At 44.3% G+C, this 23,139-nt stretch overlaps 1 protein-coding gene across 1 annotated transcript in view; it reads left to right on the plus strand.

The window, feature by feature from the left end:
* Positions 1-23,139, plus strand: part of ABCC3 (ATP binding cassette subfamily C member 3) — a 69,470-nt gene that overhangs the window by 19,574 nt on the left and 26,757 nt on the right. Inside the window, exons 2-12 of the mRNA XM_020972561.1 lie at positions 11,727-11,903; positions 12,368-12,493; positions 13,083-13,220; positions 13,742-13,870; positions 14,286-14,347; positions 15,098-15,229; positions 17,091-17,309; positions 18,111-18,288; positions 18,472-18,633; positions 20,346-20,438; positions 20,952-21,155. Of these exons, the coding sequence (XP_020828220.1) occupies positions 11,727-11,903; positions 12,368-12,493; positions 13,083-13,220; positions 13,742-13,870; positions 14,286-14,347; positions 15,098-15,229; positions 17,091-17,309; positions 18,111-18,288; positions 18,472-18,633; positions 20,346-20,438; positions 20,952-21,155 (1,620 nt within the window). The remainder of the gene's footprint in view (positions 1-11,726; positions 11,904-12,367; positions 12,494-13,082; positions 13,221-13,741; positions 13,871-14,285; positions 14,348-15,097; positions 15,230-17,090; positions 17,310-18,110; positions 18,289-18,471; positions 18,634-20,345; positions 20,439-20,951; positions 21,156-23,139) is intronic.

The raw sequence follows: 23,139 nt of genomic DNA on the forward strand, positions 1-23,139 counted from the left end.
GAAAATGGCAAACCACTCCAGTATCTTTGCCAAGAAATCTTTGTCACAAAGAGTCGGGCAACAGCTAGCCTTGGGGTCAGGAAGACTTTGGTTTGAATCTTCCCTCAGACACACCTAACTGTGTGACCCTGGGCAAATCACTCAACTCCTGTTTTCCCCAGCTGCAAAGTGGGAATCACAGGGTTATTGTAAAGATCAAATGAGATAATATGGGTAAAGTGCTTTGGTTTTCTTGGTGCTTTACCAAAAAAGGTTAGCTGTTATTTCACACTTAACTTTGCTGTGGTTAGGTGCCATCTTGGGCCTGAGCAAGAGGGATGGTGTGGGAGAGGGAAGACTGTCAGGGGGAAAAAAGCCAGAGTTCTTTCTGGTCTGTTCACTTAGGGTCATAGATTTAGAACCAGAAGGGACATCCTGTTGCCCTCATGGTCATCTTGGCTAACAAAAGGGATTAGGTTTTTGAAATTAAGATTGCCCAGGGTCACAGGTGTCCTGGTCAGAATTTGAGCCTAGATCTCTCGCCAAATCTATCATTCTTATCCTCCTGTTCCTGATCACTCAGTTTTCTCTAGGGATGAATCAGAAGGGGCAGGAAGGTTAGGTTGGGAGAGGTCAGGGATAGAGGAGAAGAGGTAGAAAGAAGACCATGTGGAGGATGATTAGGCTATGGGGCGACAACTGGACAGAAGATGAATGCAGCAGATGAATACCTCAGCAGGTGAGTCCAAGCTTCAGGGGGTGAGTCAGCAAGCAGGCTAGGGAGAGAGGACATACAGCACAGGGTTGTTTCCTTTCACATTTGTCTGCCTACTGCTTTGCACAATTTTTTTCCTGTCTAGTGAGGAAACTAACCCTACCATTGCAGAATGGCATTTCATGCATGACTTTTGTTCTTAGAGAGTTCCCTGAGGCACTGAGAAATAAAGTGACTTTCAGGTAGGCCTGAGAGAGAGGACTTGAATTTAGGTCTTCCGGACTCTGAGGCTATCTCTCCAGTTCCTACACCATTCTGGCCCTCACTTTGCACATCAATAAATGTACCCACTCCAGGTTCCAGCCAAACCGACCCCAGACCTCTTTCCCTTATACAACATTCCACCTGTCTCCCATGCCTGGAATGTCCTTCCTTGTCACCTCCGACTGTCTGAACCCCTAGTCCCCTTCAAGGCTCAGCTGAAGTCCCATCTCCCACAGGAGGCATTTTCTGATTCCACCTAGTTACTAGTGACTCCCCTGCTATTAACTTTGCATATAGTTTGTATTTTTCTATACTATAAGCTGCTTGAGGGCAGGAACTGTTTTTGATTTTGTCTCAGTGCCTAGAACAGAGTAGGCATTTATTCTCGTCAAAATAAATTGAGTCAAACTGTTAGCCTTGGATTGCTCTTTTTTCTGACACTGTAATTTTTTAGGATAGGGGTTCTTAACGGGTCCATTGATAGATTTCTAGGGATCTGAGAATGAAGAGGGGGCAAATTACATCTTTATTTTCACTAATCTCTAACTGAAATTTAGTGTTTCCTTCAATTGTTTAAAAATAATATTCTGAGGAGTCCATACTATGTTTTACATGATAACAAATGTGTAACCTATATTGCTTGCTTTGATTGCTTGCTGTTTTGGGGAGGAGGGAGAGGGGAGAGAGGAAGGGAGAAAAATTTGGAACTCAAAACATTATTGAAAAAAAATTCAGAGGAGTCTATAGGTTTCACTAGATTTCCAGTTAGGTCCATATTATTACAAGAAAGGTTAAAAACTTCTGTTCTACGTTATATGCAGTAACAGCAACATTGTGCAATGATCATCTGTGATTGACTTAGCTCTTCTCAGCAATACAATGATCCAAGACAATTCCAAAAGACTCATGATGGAAAATGCTATCCACATCCAGAGAAAGAAGTGATGGAGTCTAAATGTAAATCAAAGCATACTATTTTCACTTTATTTTTTTCATGGTTTTTTCCTTTTGCAAACTGTATCTTCTTTCACAACATGACTAAAATGGAAATATGTTTTACAGGATTGCATGCATATTTATGTATATTTATATATATGTATGTATATATATGTATATTATATATATATGATATACATATATATATAAACATAAACACCTATATCAAATTGCTTACTATCTTAGAGAAGGAGACAAGGGAGGGAGGGAGAAAATTTGGAACTTAAAATTTTGTAAAAAATGAATGTTAAAAATTGTTTTTGCATGTAATTAGAAAAAATAAATAAAATACTATTTTAAAAAAACCCTTTCTGTTGTAGAGGCTGAAGGGATTTCCCCATTTTATAGATGGTGAAACCAAGACTTCCTGACTGTAGGGTTAGTAGCCTCAGGACTCAAGGTTCCACAGCAAGTTTCCAGGGCAACTAAAATTAGAACCCATGTCCCAGTTGCTACCCAGCTCCACCTTGCTAAGCTCTAATATCTGATATCACAACTATGAGTTATCCTACACATTCACAGGCACATTCACTCTCGGTACACTCTCTCATGCTCATGTCTGTTTTCACATGTTCCTGTGCTCACTGCTTCACATTTTCCCATATTCACTTAGTCAACATTTGACTCATGTTTGTTTAATACCTATTATACACAAGGTCTTGTGCTGAGTTCTGAGTGGGATAAAGATAAATAAGGGAATATGCCTGCCTTCAAGGAGCTTATAGTTTAATAGGCAGGTAAGATGAGAGTATGGGAAAAATATTAGCAATAAAAAGAGACAAAGTTATATAAATGAGAGGGGGTATGGAGGCTTGGGAGAGAGAGACTGTTGAGAGCTGCTGAGCTGTAATTTGAATTAGGCCTTGAAGAATGAAAAGAGTTCATAAGAAAAGTTTAAGGAGAGGAGGCATTGAGTAGTGGAAAGAATGCTGGCCTAACTGGGCTTAATATTAGGAAGCCTGGGTGGAAGGCAGAGGGGTTGAGTAGAAAGTACATATGTATTTGGATTCAAAAGCCTTAGGTTCAAGTCCATAACCTCCTAGCTCGCAGCCTCAGTTTCCTCATCTGCAAAATGAGCAGGTTGGACTAGATCAATTAGGTCTCTTCCAGATCTAAATCAATGGTCCTATGAGTCCTGGTTCTCCCCTTCTTAGCTCAGTGATTGAGCAAACTCTCTGAATCTGGGTTTCTTTACCTGTATAATGAGAATACTCATGCTAATACTGGAACTGCATCCTTCACAGGCTTGTTGTGATGCATTTTGTAAAACATTTCTTAAACTTTAAAGAGCTTAGTTATTAACAAAGACGTCATAGAATGGAATGAAATGAATCACTGGCAGAGGTTAGTTATGGCTTCTTGAGGGAACAATGCTAGGTCTGTCTGTCTTAAGGGAACAGCTGAAAATGCAGATTGGGGCCAGGTTGCCATCAGCAGCAGATTGGGGCCAGTTTATTAACAGCAGCACCTAGGGTTCACTGAACATCTGCCGTGCTCAGGGCATTTTGTTATATACTGAGATGTAAGATACCTCTACCTCTATGCGACTTACACTCCAGTAAGGGAAACAGGAAACAGTACAACATGGCATGTCCTTAGTGCCAAGTGAGGTCTATATAATAGAGGACCAAGTAATCATTGTAGGCTGGGGGATGGGGGTAGGGGTGGAGGAAGTCTTCTTGGAGTTCTTCACCTGGGCTTTGGAGGACATAGAAATACAGAAGAAGAGGGGTGTGATGGGATTATAGATCCTAGATAAATTATAGATAGGTACATACTCTATAGATAGATTATAGAAGGGACCTCATCTAGTCCAATGCCTTTATTTTGAAGCTGAGGAAATTAATTAGTAATTAACTTAGTAACTAAGTAAATGGCATAGCAGGGATTTGAACCCAGGTCCTAGGGGTCTAAATCCAGCTTGATCACCCATGTATCATGCAAAGTGCATCCAGAGAAAGGGGTTAAGCAAAAGGATAGAGTTGGAATGTATAAGGCAAGCTTCAGAAACACTAAGGAAGTGTGGCTATTAGGAAGGAGTAGGAGAAAAGGCTAGAGAGATCACTTAAAGTCTAGATTGCAGAGGACCTTGAATGCCAAATTCAGGCATTTGGACACCCTTCTATATGCAGTCATCCAGCTAATAAGTATCTCTTAAACACTAACTTTGTGCTAGGCATTGTGTTAATCCCTGGACTCACGGAGCAGGAAAGTGACATCACAAGACCTACACTTTAGAAAAACCACCTTGGAGCTCAGCAGAGGGTATATTATAGTAGGGAGAGAACTGAACCAAGCTAACCATTTAGAAAGCCATTTTAGTAGCTCAGGCAAGGAGAGATGAGGGCCTGAATTAGAGTTATGGCTGTATGAGTGAAGACAAATTGTGAAGATGGACAAGATTTCCTAGTGGATTGGATATGTATGGTGAGAAAGAGGGGCCAAAAATGATGAGTTTTCTAGCAAAGTTGTCAGCCTCACTCTTTCCTCCAGTCATGGAAGTCCAGTGGCAAGACTGGCGATGACCCTCAACTCAGTGGGTGACCCTGGTCTTTCTAAATTAAGGTCTTTCCGAGGCCTCAGTTTGTCTGAGCAATGCCCTTTCTTTTTCTTTTTCTTTTAATAATATTTTTTCCCCTCCAATTACATGTAAAAACAATTTTTAACAATTTTTTTTAAGTTTTGAGATCCAAATTCTATCCTTCCTTCCCCTCTCCCCTCTCTGAGATGGTAAGCAATCTGATTTAGGTTATACGTGAACAATCATGTAAAGCAATTCCATATTAGTCATTTTGTGGAATTAAACTTGAACAAGAAAGAAAAGGAAGGAAGAGAAAGAAAGAAAGGAAGAAAAAGAAAGAAAGGAAGGAAGGAAGGAGAGAAGAAGGAAAGAAGGAAAGAGAAAGAAAGAAGGAAAGAAAGAAAATGAAAAAGTGTGCTTCGGTCTGTATTCAGATACCATCAGTTCTTTTTCTGGAAGCAGATAGCATTTTTCATCATGAGTCCTTTGGGATTGTCTTGGATCACTGTATTGCTGAAAATAGCTGTCATTCACAGTTGTTCATCATACAATATTGCTGTTACTGTGTACAGTGTTCTCCTGGTTCTGTTTACTTCACTCTGTATCAGTTCATGTGAATCTTTCCAGGTTTTCCTGAAATCATCCTGCTCATCATTTCTTATAGCACAATAATATCCCGTTACAACCATATACTACAACTTGTTCAGCCATTCTCCAGTTGATGTGCATCTCCTCAATATCCAGTTCTTTGCTACCACGAAAAAGAGCTGTTATAAATATTTTTGTCCAAATAGGTTATTTTCCCTTTTCTTTGATGTCTTTGGGAAACAGACCTAGTAGTTGTATTGCTGGGTCAAAGGGTATACATGGTTTTATAGCCCTTTGGGTATAGTTCCAAATTGCTCTTCAGCTGGGTTGGATCGGGCAATGCCATTTCAATGACTAAGGGCTAGGTAAGAATTGAATCAAAAGATGGCCTAATTTACCATCACAAAAATATCAGTCAAAGTTTCTGGCCAAAACAGGAAACAATTGCTTATAAGCATTAAGAGAATGGTGTCACTCTAAACAGTGACAAAGAAATTTGGAAGAGAGGAAGTTCTTTGAGGGAAAAAAAAATGAGTCTGGACGTGTTGTTTGGATCTCTATGGGGCATCCAATTCAAGATGTCTAAGGGGCGGTTGGGGATGTGTGTCTTCAGCTCAGCACAGAGACTAGGGACAGATCTATAGATCAGGGACTCATCTCCATAGACATGATAACTGAACTCATGGGAACTGATGAAATCACCCAGTAAGATAGTACAGAGAGAAAAGAGAAGTGGGACCAGGACAGTTCCTTGTGGGGCACTCACAGTTAGTAGGTGAAGAACCAGCAAAGAAAGCTGAGAAGTGGTCAGACAGCTAGGAGGAAAACCAGGAGAGAGCATTTATGTGAAAACGGAGAGAACCATCCATAAAATGATCAACAGTGTCAAATATCACGGAGAGGATAAGGAGGAGGATGATTGAAAAAAGGTCATTAGATTTGGTAGTTAAGAGATTACTGGTAACTTTGGAGAGAGTAGTTTCAATTGAATGACAAAGTTGGGAGCCAGATTGCAGAGGGTTTAGGAGAGAGTGAAAGGAGAGAAAGTAGAAGCAGCATTGCAGACTGCTTTCTCATGGAGTTTACCGATAAAAAAGGAAGGGAAATATACAATAATAGCGAGTGAGGATGGTTGGATCAAGTAAAGGTTTTCTTTTAAGAATGTGGGAGTTTACATTTGTAGGCAGCAGGGAAAGAGCTGGTAGATAGGAAGAGATTAAAGTTAAGAGAGAAAGAGAGAGAGACAGAGAGAGGGAAGGACAGAGAGGGACAGAGAGAGAGAGAGAGAGAGAGAGAGAGAGAGAGAGAGAGAGAGAGAGTGGGGGCAATGTGCCAGACAAGCTGTGAGGGGGTGTCATCAAAGGCGCCTGTGGAAAGGTTGGCCTTAGCAAGGAAAAGGGCTATGCCCTGAGTGAAGGAGATAGTAGAAGGAAATGTCTGAGTGACTCAAAACGAGGAGGAAAGGTTGTCCTTGTTGAATGATCTCCATAGGCAATGGGAAGCTTCTGATGGACTTTCAGCAAGGAGATGACAAGTGTAAGTGAAGCTTTAAATTAAATTTGAAAGTAGTGGGTAGAAGGCATTGGAGAAGAGAGAGACATGGAGAGAGTGGGGGTGGGAACTTACTTTATAAATTGTTTATGAATAAGTGGTTGCTAAGGCCACGGAATAAACTAGTGTTGGTGGGGCAGCTAGGAGGCCCAGTGGATAGTGCTCTCTGGCCTTGGAGTCAGGAGGGCCCAAGTTCAAATCTGGCTTCAGACACTTGAAACTTACTAGCTGTGTGACCCTGGGCAAGTTACTTAACTCTGATTGCCTCACCAAAAAACAAAACAAACAAACAAACAAAAAACCCCAAAAAAACCTAGTGTTGCCTACACTAAAAACAAACAAACCCTAAACCCAACAGCCTTTGAACTTGATAAGCATGGAACAAAATGGGCATTTCCATAGACACAGTCTAATAGAAGAAGAATATTGTACATGAAACTGTGGGTCTCTTATATACAACTTGTTTTTCTTTTAAATATAATAATAAATTCAGCATGCAACTGTCAGGGTTCTTTCTGGCCTTCCTTCTTTTCTTTTCTGTTTGGCTACTTGTCTGAGAAGCTTGGTGGTGAAAAGAAGGAGGAAAGTGGGATGGTAGTTTGAAGAAACGGAGGCACGAGTGACTTGCTTAAAGTCACATAGGTGAAGAGAGGCTGACTCACTTGCCCAGGTCCTCTCAAACCGGATCCAACACTCTTTCGTTACCCCTTGTGCTTATAGACCCAATTCAAGACAACAAGCACCTACTAAGTGCCTTTCTGTTGTTGTTCGGTCATTTTTGTCAAGTCTGACTCTTCATGACTTCCTTTGGGGTTTTCTTGGCAAAGATGCTGGAGTGGTTTGCTACTTCCTCCTCCAGCTCATTTTACAGATGAGGAAACTGAGGCAAACAGGGGTAAGAGACTTGCCCAGGGTCACACAGCTAGTAAGTGTCTAAGGCCCAATTTGAATTGGAGTTTTCCTGACTCCAGGCCCAGCTCTCTATCCACCACATCACCTAGTTGCCCCTATTACGTGCCTACTTTGTGCCAGACGCAAGTGTTAAAAACTGGAGATACAAAAGCCTTCCTCTAGGAAGCTTACATTCTACTGGGGGAGGGGGAAACCAACATGTAAACAGTTCAATAAATATCAAATAGCTGTAAAATAAATGCAAAGTTATTTGAAGGAGAGAACTGGTAACAACTAGAAGGGACCAGGAGAAATTTCTTGTAGGGCCTTACTCTTTTTTTTTTCTTTTTCTCGTGAGGCAATTGGGGTTAAGTGACTTGCCCAGGGTCACATAGCTAGTAAGCATCAAGTGTCTGAGGCTGGATTTGAACTCAGGTCCTCCTGACTCCAAGGCCAGAGCTCTATCCAATGTGTCACCTAGCTGCCCCAGGCCCTTCAAGGTTGGCACCTTGAAGGGAACTCAGGATTGCAAAGCATAAAGGTGAGGAGAGAGTGTGTTCTAGGTTAAGGACACAGGTACAGGAAGTAGATATTCTTCTCCTGTGGACAGCAAGGAAGCCAGCTTGGCTGGAACAAAGAGTACGGAAAGGGAGAGACAGGAAATCAGCTGAGAGGCTGGAAGCAGATAATAAAAGGCTTTTAAATGTCAAATGAACACTTTGTATTTTAGCCCAGAAGCAGTGGACTCCATCAGTCAATTGACAAACATTTATTAAGCATTTCCTATGGGCCAGAGGATATGAAAACAAAGACTCAAACAATCTCTTCTCTCAAAGGAACTAATGCAAAGCTTTGAATGCCAGGTTAAAGATTGGCTCCAGAATGTCTCCCAAGGTTTTTGAACCAGAAATGGTAGAAGTCGGGTATTTCAGGAAGATTAATTTAGTGGTGCTGTGCAAAGCCGAATAACAGGCAAGGAGGCTAGTTAGATAGCTATTTGAAGTGGAATGGAATAGAAGGAAAAATCAATAGGAATTAGTGACTGATTAAATTGGAGGCCTGGGAGAAGAAGGAAATAATATAACTTTGAAGTATCTAGCCTGGAAGACTAGGAGGAGGATAGCAGACATAGGGAAATATAGGTGAGAACTTTAATAGCTGTCTGTGATGTATTTAGTCATAAACAGGTTGAGTTTGTGACCAGACACATGAATTTAAAGCCAGAAGGGAATTTGAAGATTATCTTCTAGATCAGGGGTGGGAAACCTGCGGCCTTGAGGTCACATATGGCCCTTAGTCCTCAAGTAGGCCCTTTGACTGAATCCAAACTTCACAGAACAAATCCCATTAATAAAAGGATTTGTTCTGTAAAACTTGGACTTAGTCAAAAGGCCACACTCAAGGATCTAGAAGGCCATATGTGGCCTTAAGGCCACAGGTTCCCCACCCCTATTCTAGATCAACCCCTTAATTTTGCAAATGAAGAAACTGAGGCCCAAGGCAAAGCTGGGTTTTGACTCCAAGTCCAAATTCACTTTTCACTGAATGCAAAGAAATATTCATCATACAGCTAGAGATATGGGACAGGAGGTCAGAACTGAGGATTTGGGAGTCATAGCATCATAGGGTGATAGAGTTAGGGCTGGAAAGGATCTCAGAGGTAGTCAACCTCCCTCTGTTGGGGGAGGCAAAAGGAGAAAGTGAAATCACTGACGATGACAAAAGACTAACAAGAGAGATAAGGGAAGCCTGAAAGTTAAAAAAGAGAGAATAGCAGAAAGGGAGTGAGGAGGGGCAGGGTGGGGAATAGTCTATAGTATCAAATGCTAAAGAAAGCTCTGACAGAGAGAGAGAGAGAGAGAGAGAGAGAGAGAGAGAGAGAGAGAGAGAAGAGAAAGAGAGAAGAGAGAGGAGAAGAGAAGAGAAGAGAAGAGAAGAGAAGAGAAGAGAAGAGAAGAGAAGAGAAGAGAAGAGAAGAGAAGAGAAGAGAGAGAGAGAGAGAAGAGAGAAAGAGAGAAGAGAGAGAGAAAGAGAGAAAGAGAGAGAGAAGAGAGAGGAGAAGAGAGAGAAGAGAAGAGGAGAGAGAGAGAGAGGTCTGAGAAAAGACCGTAGGATTTGGTGACTAGGAAATCATCAGTAAAGTTGGAGAAAGCAGTTTAATGAAGGCTGGGGGATGGAGGCAGAAACCGACTTAGAAAAAGTTAGGGTGTGAGTGGGTGAAGAGGAAGTAGGGGCAGCTTTCACTCCCACTCATATGCTCATTTGTATACTCACCACATTCCAATTCTCTCACACACTCATTGAACATTAACAAACAGCTCATTTGAATGTGGATGCTCCACTGGAAAATCTTCCCTTCTACCCTCCAGCAACTCAAGCCCTCTTCAGGGGTGTGGGGTCATGTGGGTTGTTGATTGAGGTACCAGAGGGAATTCAGAGATGTGGAAGGCGTCAATGAATGAATGAAGAATGGAAAAGTATTTATTGAGCTCTTACTGTATGCCAGATATTCTGCTAAGTGCTGGGGATATAAATAGAAAATTAGAGAGTCTCCCATGCACAGTCTAAAGGGGAAGGGAAGGTATATTTGCAAGTAGAATGGTAAAGTCCAATGGTCGTTACGATCCAGGGGCAAGGCAGATGGTAATGCGTTTTATGGTTGTTTGTATTAATAAAACCATATCTGTTTCTGATTTTGAACCATTTGTTGGTGCCAAGGACTTTTGTGCTCATCATTACTTGAATGTTGCTGTTCATTCATTTCACAAACATTTATTTAGGGCATGCCATGAATAAGGCACTCGGCTAAACTCTCGGCATGCAAAGATAAATGGACACAGATCCTGCTCTTGAAGAAAAAGTTGAGAACAGGACATGGAGAGTAGTCTAGTTTTCCTAGATTGTGAAAAGAAGCAATGGAAAAGTAAGTTGGAACCTTATTGTGAAGGGCCTCGAATGCCAGGAAGAAACATTTATTTTGATTTTGTAGGTGATGGGGAGCATGAGCTGATTGATTTTGCGTAGAGAAGCTGTGAGTAGAAACATGACAATATTAGAAGGTTTCAGTAGGAAGAAGACTTGGTCAGCAGAGTGAAGATTGAGTTGGAGAGTTCCATTGTCTGCGCTCTTCTCTTTCTGACCAGATAGATTTTCCCCTAATTTCCATCTTCTCTTGAATGCTTTTTTGCTTTTTCTCTTCCTTCTTTCCTTTTCCTTCTTCCTGATAAGATCACAGGATCAAGGATTTAAAGTTGGAAAGGACCTTTCAAGCCATGAAGTCTAAGCTTCTCATTTTACAGATGAGTAAACTGAGGCACAATGGTGTTGGACTGGAGGATTTCCAAGTTCCCTTCTAATAAGATATTATAAGGCATTTATATGTTGGACTTCAAGTTAGAAAGACTGGAGTCCAGATCCTGCCTCAGACATGTACTTGCTGTAAGACTAGTCACTTAACTTCTGTCATCTCAGTTTCCTCATCTGTCAAATAGAGATGATAATAGCACCTACCTCCAGGAGTTGTTGTGAAGATCAAAAGAAATGTTACATGAAGCACCTTGCAAACCTTAAAGTGCTATATAAATACTAACCACCATTATTATTATTAATATAAACTCTTTGGAGGTAAGGATAACTTCATTTGGGCGGGGGGGGGCAGGTGGGTGGCTCAGTGGGTAGGCCTGGAGCCTGGAAGACTCATCTTCCAGAATTCAAATCTGGCCTCAGACACTTAGGAGCTGTGTGACCCTGGACAAGTCACTTAACCATGTTTGCCTCAGTTTTCTCATCTGTAAAATGAACTGGAGAAGGAAATGGCAAACCACTCCAGTGTCTTTGCCACGAAAACCCAAATGGGGTCATGGAGAATAGTTAGACATTACTGAAATGACTGAAAAATAAATCCAGATCCCCGGTTCCTTAAATGTAATGGGCCCTTAATAATTGCTATAGTTTAGAGATTACAGATTCAGAGCTAGTAGGAAACCTTTGAGGCCATCAAATCCAACCCCTTATTTCATAGATGAGAAAACTGAGGGTAGGAGAGGTTAAATAACTTGCCCAGGGTCATATGACCAGCAAGCTTCAGGATTTGAAGTCAGATCTTGGAATGAATGAATGAATGAATGAATGAAAATTCTTTCCCTTTTCTTTTAGAAGCATAACTATCTTTTCTTTCTGTCTTATGGACTAACCTTTCTTATTTTCTTTTTCTTTCTCCAGGACTCAAACCTGACATGGCACACAGACAATCCAGACCTCACCCCCTGCTTCCAGAACTCTCTGCTCGCTTGGGCCCCCTGCATCTACCTCTGGGCCTCCCTGCCCTGTTACTTGTTCTACCTCCGGCGACGAAACCAAGGCTACATCATCCTTTCTGGCCTCTGTAGACTCAAAACGGTCAGTGATTTAGAGAAGGGTGCCCTTGGGTAGGAGAAAATCATTGTCTGGCTGCTAATGTCTTGGAGTGGAAGGGGAATTCTACTCTAGGCCCTAATTTCCATAGTTGCTAGGCCAGTCTCTCTAGATCATCACTCCTCTCCACTCTCCCTGTCCTGGCCCACAGTAACTGGCAAGATGCCTTTTAAGCACATAGCCAATTGGGAAACTCCCTGTATGAGGAAGGTGAACCAAGTTCCTCAGTACCTTACCTTGAGCCTGGGTCTTCTTAGCCCTGTAATTCTCAGGCTGCGTACAGACTTGGTGGTTGATTGCTAACAGACTTTCAGTGGATCCTCCTCTGGATCAGCAGCAACTCCTAACGTATGGTGGCAGCCTTCCTTTCTTCAACTCCTTTAATCCCAAAGGAAGGTTTCCACCCCCCTGCCCCTGCCCCCCTCCACAGTGCCTTCATCTCTTGGTAGGCAGTCGGCGTCCTGCTGTGGTGTGTGACATGGGCTGATCTCTTCTACTCCTTCTCTGGCCTGGTGAGGGGCTCCGTCCCAGCCCCCATCTACTTTGTGACTCCCCTCATCTTGGGAGTCACCATGGTTAGTGTGGGACTCTGGAAGCTTGGGAGAGGGGAGGCAGGCTGGCTTTGGAGTTGGGGGAAATCTAGTGCCCCTGGAAGGGTAGTAATGACATTGCTAGTGGCAGCCTGGGGCAAGGTACTCGTCACTTTGAAACACTTATACTGGGTATACTTGGGGACCTCTGAGGAGGGAGAAGTGGTGACACCAACAGTTATCTACATATTGTTTTTCTTTATAGAATGTAAGCTTCTTGAGGGCAGGATTTTTTCATTTTGTGTGTGTGTGTATACATACACACACATATACACACACATACATACATACATACATATATATATACACACACACACACACACACACACACACATACATATATCTGTCTATCCAGTGCCTCACACTGACACTTAGTCAGTGCCTAGTCCCTGCTTGTTGGTTGATTGACCTAGACCAGAGGCTGCTCCCCTCCCGTCTTCCCTTTAACTCCAATAGAGATCTGGTGGGTCATGGGCGTAGGGGGTGATAAGGATGCCTTCTGGCAGCAGGAGTGCCACATGCAGAGCCACATGCAGCAGATCCGTGTCTCTGTCCTGTATTTTCCTCCCCTCAGCTCCTGGCCACCCTGCTGATCCAGTATGAACGGCTGCGGGGTGTGCGATCCTCTGGCATCCTGATCATCTTCTGGTTCTTGTCTTGTGTCTGTTCCATTGTCCCTTTTCGCTCCAGGATCCTCACTGCCTTGGAAGAGGTATAGTGTGTATGTGTGTAGGGGGACAGGTCACATCCGAATTCCCTGGAGGTGTGACCCCCATGGGAATATCACAATGACTCCTCAGCTGGGGACTCCTATCATCATATATGGGCAGCTAGGTAGGACAGTGGACAAAGCACTGGGTTTGGAATCAGGAAGACTGAGTTCAAATCTGGTCTAAGACACTTATTAGATAAGTGGATAAGTCACTTAACTCTGTTTGCCTCAGTTTCCTCATATGTAAAATGAGCAGGAGAAGGAAATGGCAAACCACTCCAGTATCTTTATCGAGAAAACCCCAAAAAGGGGTCACGAAGAGTCAGACATGACTTGAAATGACTGAACATCATCAAATATTCGAGGAGTGGTGAGAATAGAGCAGGAGGGACCATCTTTAGAAAGGGAAAGCAAGATTGGGGCAGGGTCTGGATCTGGGCTCCAATGAGAACAGCCACAGGTATGGGCACATAGACAATCATTCGTAACCTTGCCTGTCCCTCACCCCTTGTCCTCCACAGGGTGAAGTCAAAGACATGTTCCGTTTTACTACATTCTATATATACTTTGCCCTTATCTTCTTCTCACTCATCCTTTCATGTGCCAAGGACAAGCCACCTTTTTTTTCACCCTCTGTCAATGTGGACCCTGTAAGTGATTGGGAGAGATGGTGTTGGGAGGGAAGGTGGAGTTTGGGGAGTTATACCTTGGGTTCATTGAACCATTTTCCCCAGTATGCTCCTTCCCTAGTGGTCAGGGGTGTTGAGAGGGAAGGTGGAGTTTGGGGAGATATACCTTGGGTTCGTTGAGTCATTTTACCCAATATTCTCCTTCCCTAGTGGGTCAGAGGGTATATGGAGGGTTGTGGAGGATAAAGAACTTATCCCTAATCCCTAACTAGAAGGAAGGGAGAGGGTATTGGGCACTGAGTGACCCAAGGGGTAGAGACTATGGGAGTTGGTGGTGGTGGTCACTCCTGCTGTGGGACCAAGGGAGCAGGAACAACCTAGACTACTTTAATTCCTTCCTTATAACCTCCATCTCTGCCTGCTCAAACCCTGGCAGAACCCTTGCCCAGAGGCCAATGCTGGTTTCCTCTCTCGTCTGACCTTCTGGTGGTTCACTAAGTGAGTTGACTTCTCTTGACATTGATCTCTTGAGGGTGAGGGTTGGAAACCCAAAGAACTGATGTGGTCTCTTTGGCTTGGGGACCGTGTGTTTCATTTTTTCCCAACCTAAATATAAGATAGAGTCCAGTTCAGGGAACTATGTCTATTATTGGGGCTAACCACCAATCTGCAGAGCTAGCTGCCAACCTTGAATCTGGCTAGAGGTAGGACATGCCCTCAGGCCAGATGTATAAGGGTAATTAGCCTGGCAAGGGCACCAGTTATAGGTATGTTGGCCTTCAATAATCTGGCCAATTTGTGATCTTCCTTGGCTGGGCCTCAGAGTCAGATCATCAGGTGTTAATTATGCCTTTGACCTTCAAACTGGTAGTGCACTATCTCTAGTTTGTGGAAAAGAAGCCTCAGCTCCTGACCTAACACACCTTCCATGATCTAACCTGGATATTGGGCCCAGCCAAAGCTTGAATCAGATTGAAAATTGTCCAGATTTCTTTGTGTTAGGTGGAGGGGGAGTAAGATAAGGGGCCAGGCAAAGGATTGAGGGCTAGATGACCAGCCGGTTTCCCTCAGTGGCCCTATGACAAGTTCTTGGATAACGGGTCCACCATGGAACCCTTTTCTCCAGAGTCCTGTGCCCACTGAAACCTGAAATATTGTTTTAAGGAACTACCACTAACCAAGGCCAGAATCCCATCTTTCTCCTTGTAAGTGACTATGTCCCCCTCTCGCCCTTCCCTTTCTCTCTAGGATGGCCATCCTTGGGTACCGACGGCCTCTGGAGGAGAAGGACCTGTGGTCTCTGAATGAGGAAGACTCTTCAAGAATTGTGGTGCTTCGGCTGCTCAAGGCGTGGGAAAAGCAGAGAGTACAGGCCAAACAGTGAGGAAGCCCTTTGCTCTTGAAGAGTTGAAGTCAATAGTCGATAAGCATTTATTGCAAGCATCTATTAAGTGCTTACTTTGTATGAAGGAATGCTAAGTATAGGAAAAAGGGGGGGGCATGACCCTCAGGAAAGTTAGTTGGTTCCTTGATAGTACAGCCTGTTTCCATTCCTTCCTTAGGTACCCCTCCCTTAGGAGGCCAGTTGCATTTCTGAAATGCCTATTCCTTCTTAAGCCTACCCTTCATAGTCATTTGAAATAGAATTTATTGGTTAGCTCTCTTGAGTAAAAGGTCCCTCCACTCCTCTAACAATAGTCCCTGCCTGAGTCCACTGAGCCTGGAGTCCTAGTAACTTCATTGGCCACCTCCTTTGACCTCAGGTCATGGAGGGAGGCTAGACTCTAAATATTCCCTCAGAGAGGAAGTGAGTCCCAAGAACATCGGAAGGCTCTCTACTTCTTCACTGACTTTTATTTTATGTCCTATCTCTGGGCCTCAGCTTTCTCATTTGTGAAAAGAAGAAGTTAATCTCTAAGGTTCCCTGGTTCCAATCTTTAAATACTTGATCTGGGGACAGGAGAGTGGATATGATGACTCTCTAGGCCAGGGGCTCTACCCTTTTTTGTTTCCTGGATGTCTTTAGCAGTCTGGTGAAGTCCAGGGACCTCTTCTCAGAATCATGTTTTTAAATAGTTGAAGGAAATAGTGCATTAGAGTTAGAGTTTAGTGAAAAATGAAGATGTAATTTTTTTTTCCCATTCAAGTTCATGGATCGCCAGAAATCTATCCATGGAATCCTTGGTGGGTGTGTTGGGGGTGTGGGGTACCTATGGATTCCACATTAAGAATTATTGGTTTAGGCCAAGATGGCCATCAGAAGGGCAACAAGGAATTCAGGAGTCTGCCCCCTAAATATTTGCCTTGGCCACCTCATCAGGCAAAAGAGATAAGCATTCTAGACTTCCCCTTCCTCTGACACTTTTCAACCCCAGGACTGCATACATTTCCTGTCTCCCTGCTCCCATCTGGCCGTGGGTTTCACACTCTTCTCTCTGCCTCCTCCTCTACCCCCTCCATCCTCTCCTAGGCCTGAGGCTGGAAGTCTTTTAAACTCAAAACTGCCTACTGTTGGTTGGCTGTTGGCCTAGCCTGAGATACAGGATTGTCAGCAGAATCCCAGCTCCTGTGTCTCTGAGTCTTCTGAACGTCAGACCCTGCCTGCACCCCTCCCCCCACCTCCAACAAATGGTCACCCTTCCTGCTTTGGTTCCCTCCCCACACCCCCACACCCCCCTCCATCACAACTTCCCCCTTCCCAGCTGCAAATCTGCCTCTTTGGGGCCTCAGCAAATGAGCTGAAACCAGGTCCTCTTATCTTTCCCTTGTGATTAAGAAACCAGTTAGAATTTGTGCTACTGGCTGGCGCAGCAACCTCCCCAGAGCCAGCTGGGCGTGTAGGAAAGGACTGTAGCTAATGCTTCCCCCAACTTTCTCTATCCCATCCCATCTCAGGCCCAGAGAGTTTTAGGAATTGCTGGGGATTTTGGCCTTCCAGTTTGGGGGTAGGAGGAAGAAAGCCAAAATATGAGAGAGTATGGTAGAGATGGAATCTCTATCCCTGATAGATCTACAGCTACAAATCCAATTCATTCTTATACATTGGGGAATTAACAGTCACATTCTGCTTGGGGAGAGGTCACCTCTGAACAGGACTGCCCCAAATCTGGGTTTGAGAGAACAAGTACTTTCCTCAATGAAGACCCACCCCCCCAAAAAAAAATCCAACCACATACCCTATTCAACCCTTCCATGGGGTCTTTCTGACCATCTTTGTACCCTCTGCTCCCTTCTCACCCAGGCCCAAAGATGTGGCATTTACAAAGACCACCAATGCAAATGGGAAGGTCTCCAATGAAGAGGCAGGAGAAGGTGAAGTTCTGCTATCTGGCCAGCCCCGGAAACGGGAGCCATCCTTTCTTTGGGCCTTGCTGACCACATTTGGACCCTACTTCCTCATCGGCTCTTTCTACAAGTTGATCCAAGACTTGCTGTCCTTTGTCAACCCCCAGCTGCTCAGGTCTGACTCTATTCTTTCAGGCAGTGGGTTTCTTTGAGCATATTTACCATGGGGCAGGAATGAATGGGGTTGAGTTGAATGATTTCATATTTTGGTGAAAACACTAACAGAGTCAGGAGACCTATATCAAATCCTATCTCTGACATGTATTATATCAGTTATGGGAATGTGGACAATCCTTTTCACCATTCAGCCTTAGTTTCTCCATCTGGAAAATGAAGAAAATTAAGACTTACCCATCTACTGGGACTTTCTTTAACTGCTAATACACAGAGCTGAGTCCAGGTCAGAGGGCAACACAGTGGTACAGAGTGGGAAAAGAATTAAATTTGGAAGAGTCAGCATGCTGGCTCTCCTAACTTGTTGTGTGATGTTGGGAAAGTCACTGCTGACATAATTTTCCTGCTCTGTAAAATGAGTTGGTTTTGATGGTGCTGTTCAGTTGGGTCGGATTCTTCATTTCCCCATTTGAGAGTTTCTTGATAAAGATACTAGAGTGGCTTATCATTTCTTTCTCCAGCTCATTTTATAGATGAAGAAACAGGGTGAAGTGACTTGCCCAGGGTCACACAGCTAGTAAATGTCTAAGGCCAGATTTGAACTTAGGTCCTGACTCCAGGCACGGCCCTCCATCCACTGAGCCACATAGCTGCCCCAGTGTAATAGGCACAAATGGATGCTTGTTGAGAAATGCATTCTAGGTTTGTACTCAAGAGAAAGGTTTTTTTTATAGCTGAACTGCTAATGTTAGCCAATAGCCCTCACTTACCCTGTTGCTGTTCTTCCCCAATCTTCCTGCAGCATATTAATCCAGTTCATTTCGAACCCTTCAGCCCCAGCCTGGTGGGGTTTCTTGGTAGCTGGACTCATGTTTGGGTGCTCAGTTGTACAGACTCTGATCTTGCACCAGCATTTCCAGTATGTCTTTGTGACTGGCATACGGGTTCGTGCGGGGATCACTGGCGTCATCTATCGGAAGGTCAGCTGGAAGAGGGGGAGGAGGGACTGGGTGGAATGAAGGGGTCCTCATCCTCCCTCATGACTAAAGACTCTAAGCAGACTTGGGAGCCTCTGAGTTACAGTGTGTTCAGAGGGCAGTTCCCATTCCCAGCACCAGTCCCACATCCCACCCATCTCTCTGCTCTTCTCTGTCTGCTTCTAGGCCCTGGTTATCACCAATTCAGCCAAGCGGTCTTCCACCGTGGGGGAGATTGTCAACCTGATGTCCGTAGATGCCCAGCGATTCATGGACTTGGTCAACTTCCTCAACATGCTGTGGTCAGCGCCCATGCAGATCATCCTGGCCATCTACTTCTTGTGGCAGGTGACTCCCCCTTGTCGCAACCCCCCAACACCCTTAGACTCACCTGCTGCCATAATCTCCCTCCCCTCATATTGACCTTCTCACTGATGTGACTCACTACAGTAACCAGTACAGTAAGCGGAAGGAAACCAGCATTATCTCTGACCCTGGAGGCAAGGAGAAGGATTAGAGTGAGCCTGAGCCTGCTCCTCTAGAGCTCTGCACCCCCACCCTAGTCCCACTACATGACTTCTTCCTTCCTTCCGGGAAACTCTATTATAGAATTGGGTTGGTCAGCATGAGGGGGGAATGGGAATCTGTCTGCAGCTGGTCTCGGACTTGAACAAGGGGGACCTGGAATTGGTGTAGAGGTGTGTCTCCCTCTGTCTCTTCTGTCTCTGATTCTCTCTTTCTCTGTCTCTGTCTCTGTGCCTCTTCCCTTCTTTCACTCTGTCTAGCTTTGTTACTGTTGAGCTGCCTGTCTGACTCACTCTGGCACTGTCTATTTGGGTCAGCCTGGTCCTCCCTGACTGCTTGGCCTTTTCTGATTATCTGTTTTGTTTATCTTTCTTTATCTTATCCTCTCTGGTCTGTCTGTCTTTATCTGGCTCTTTCTGTACATCTGGCTCTTCCCCATCCTCTTTGTCTAGCTCTACCTCTTCTTCTCTGTCTGGCCTTATCTGACTTTGTGTTTCTATTTGGCTCTTTCTGTTTGTCTTAAATAATAATAGCTAGGATTTATACGGGGGAAGCTAGGTGGTTCGGTGGATAGAGTGCCAGACCTGGAGTCAAGAAGACCTGAGTTTGGGGAAGTTAGGTGGTGCAGTGGATAGAGCATTGGCTCTGGAGTCAGGAAGACCTGAGTTCAAGTCCAGTCTCAGACACATAACACTCACTAGCTGTGTTGACTCTGGGCAAGTCACTTAACCCCAATTGCCTCACCCCGCCCAAAAACAAATTAAAATCAACTTGGAAAAAAAAAAGAAGACCTGAGTTCAAATGTGACCTCAGACACTTACTAGCTGTGTGACCCTGGACACATAACTCTTAACCTTAAGTTAAAATCTTGCACCAGCATTTCTTAACCTTAAGTCTCTTCACCTTAACCCTGTTTGCCTCAGTTTCCTCATCTGTAAAATGAGTTGGAGAAGGAAATGGCAAGCCACACCAGTATCTTTGCCAAGAAAACCCCAGAGGAGGTCATAAAGAGTCAGCCATGACTAAAATGACTCAGACAACAACAAAATAAAGCAAGGATGATGATGGCACCTATCTTCCAGGGTTGTTATAAGAATCAAATGGAATACTAATTGTAAAGCACTTGTCACAGTACATAGTAGGTGCTATATAAAGCTATCATTATTATTCATATGGACATAGCTTTAATGCAGGAAGAGATCTGAGAAGCCAGCTAGGGCAATTCTTTCATTTAATAGATGAGGAAATTGAGGGCCAGAGTCACACAGGTAATGAACGACAGATCTCCAAGACTTAAACTGAAGTCTTCTGGTTTTGAATCCATTGACATTCCCCCTGTGCCTCTTTTTTTTTTTAAAGGCAATTGGGATTAAGTGACTTGCCCAGGGTCACGCAGCTAGTAAGTGTCAAGTGTTTGGTCTGAGGTCAGATTTGAACTCAGGTCCTCCTGACTTCAGGGCTGGTGCTCTATCCACTACCCCTATGCCTCTTAAACTGCTGCTTTTGTCTCTCACCGGCTTTCCTCTCTGCCTCAGAATCTGGGTCCCTCCATCCTGGCTGGCGTTGCTCTGATGATTTTATTGATCCCTCTTAATGGGGCCATTGCCATGAAGACTCGGGCATTCCAGGTGGGTGCCAAACCCCAACCCCAGGATAGTGTGTGTGTTGGGGTGGGGGGGTGGGGAAGAGTCTGTCTGCAACTGGTCCCTGACTTGGGGAAGAGGCTCGTGGAGCTGGAGTGAGGTATCATTCAGTCTCAGACTCACTCTGAGTCCTCTAGCCTCATCAAGGTTCCCCTTCCAGAAGAAAAAGTTCTCAGGTCTCAGAGTCAAATAAGGGATAGTCAGGTATGGGGTGGGGTGGGTTGATATAGTTCCTTTCTTGTTAGCTATAATCATGGAAAATGAAGTAGCATCCTTTCCTCCCCACCCCAGAGAATAGTGTGTGTATGTTTTCAGTTTATTTATCTGTGTACATTTTGCAGAATGTGAGCTCCATGAGGGGAGGCACTGTTTTCACAGTTTGCTTCATCTCTCCAGTGCCCAGCTCAGTGACTGGCACATAATAAGTGCTTATGTAAATATTTGTTGAATGAATTAACTGAATGAATGAATATGGCCTTCCCCCTAAAACATACCCAGGTGGAACAGATGGGGTACAAGGACTCCCGAACCAAGCTAATGACTGAGATCCTGAGTGGAATCAAGGTTCTAAAACTGTACGCTTGGGAGCTCAGCTTCTCCCAGATGATAGAGAAAATTCGCCAAGGAGAGCTTCGAGTGCTACGAAAGATGGCCTTCCTCAATGCGGTGTTCACCTTCATCTGGTTCAGTGCCCCCTTCCTGGTATGATGCGGGGGAGGGTAGAATAAGGAGGGATGGAAGTGGCTGCCCCAAACCTTGAGACCATGATGGGGATTCTCTCAGCAGTTAGAAGCCTCTCAACAAGCATCTTGTTGAACCTCTGGTAGATAGACACAGTTTGGGGGGAAATTGAGACAAACAGAGCTTAAGTGACTAAGGTCACACAGCTAATAGGTGGATTTGAACTCCAGGCCCAGGGCTCTATCCACTGCACCATCTAGCTGCCTCATAACTGATCCTTTCTGTTTGTCTGGCTCTTCCCGGCTGTCTGTCTGTCTGCCTTTATCTGATCCTTTCTCCCTGGCCTTGTCTCTTGAGTGATATTTAGCTCTGAGTAGGTGTCCCCAGCCTAACATGTTCAGGAAGATTTGCACAACAGTCCAATTTGAGGTACACTTAAAAAAGCACTGACCTTGGATTCAGAGGATCAGAGTTTAAAATTCTCCTTCTGTTACTTACTACCTGGGTGTGACTGTGAGCAAGTCACTTAATCTCACTGGGCCTCAGTTTCCTCATTTGTAAATGGGGTTTGCCTAGATGTCCTCAAAGATCCCTTCTGATTAGGATCCTATGATTTTCATCATGGCTGTAACTGGGAATCTTGACAGTTGAGACAAACTCAGTTTAACAGAGCTATGGGAGATGTACAGGTAGGGCTTGGAAGAGAGAGACATTATGTGCAGATCCAACCATGTCCCCCCCCGCTACTCAATACACTCCAGTGGCTCCCTGTCACCTCCAGGATCAAATACAAAGCCCTCTGTTTGGTGTGCCAAGCCCTTCACAATCTAGCTCCCCCTCCTATCTTTCCAGTCTTCTTGCAGATGTACATACCTGCACATACACCCAACACCTTACATACTCTTTGATCCAATGACTCCGGTCTCCTTACAGTTCCATATCTTGGCTCTGGGAATTTTCTTTGTCTCCCATGCCTGGAATGTTCTTCCTTATGCTTCTTGCATTCCCTGGCTTCCTCTAAGTCCCAACTAAAATCCTACCTTCTACAGGATGCCTTTTCCAATTCCTCCTTAGTTTCAGTGCCTTCTCTGCTGATTATTCCCTATTTGTCTGCTATGTAGCTTGTTAATACGTATTTGTTTGCTTATCTGCCCACTAGATTTCTGAGTTCCTTGAGAGCAGAGACAGCCTTTAGCTTTTCTTGATATCCTTATCACTGTGCCTGGCACGTAGCAAGCACTGTGTTTTATTGACTGACTAGTCATGGAAGGAAGAAGGGTGGTCTGTTTCCTACTAGGACCTCCTCTTGCCCTTGACCAAGCCTCTTCAACCTTCCCCGGCAACCTAACCCTTCCTCTCTCTCTCACCACCCACCCAACAATGACTGCAAAGAACTTAGAAGTATAGAAAGTACTCTGCAGAGAAATCTCATCCCACCATCAGGAGGCAGTGTGCCCCCTCGATGTTAGTTCTTGGAGTAAAGCCTGCTCTGATGTCAACAAGTATTTATCAAGCACCAACTACAGCTAGATGCCCGTTAGGGTGAATAAAGAATTCCCCCAAGTGGTTGCAACATTAGAATTCACATGGCATATTTCTGTCGGTCTAGAACCAATGATCACATTTTATACAATTATTGTTTTAACGAACGCCAATTCCAAAACGTGAAACCATCTCAGGAAATTTGCACTCATGTTCATGATGCCGCAGACACCTCATGAGGCTTGTTCTCACTTCCCCTTCTTCCAAATTTGATATCAGACCCACCTCCTCCAGGAAATGGAGTCTAAATCTGCTTTCTAGTCAGAACTTCTGCTCCCCCAGCTCTCCACCTACCTCCCTGTCCTTCTTTGGGCTTTCCTTTCCCTGGTGGGAGGAGGAGAGACATTTGGGCCAGACGCACCATTTCCCCAGATCCTCCCCCACCCCCCCTTTTACTTACACACACACACACACACACACACACACACACACACCCTTTAACTTCTAAAGTTGGTGAGTGTTC

This window comes from Phascolarctos cinereus, unplaced genomic scaffold, assembly GCF_003287225.1.
Source record: "Phascolarctos cinereus isolate Bilbo 61053 unplaced genomic scaffold, phaCin_HiC Scaffold_5;HRSCAF=322, whole genome shotgun sequence".
Classification (NCBI taxonomy): domain Eukaryota; kingdom Metazoa; phylum Chordata; class Mammalia; order Diprotodontia; family Phascolarctidae; genus Phascolarctos; species Phascolarctos cinereus.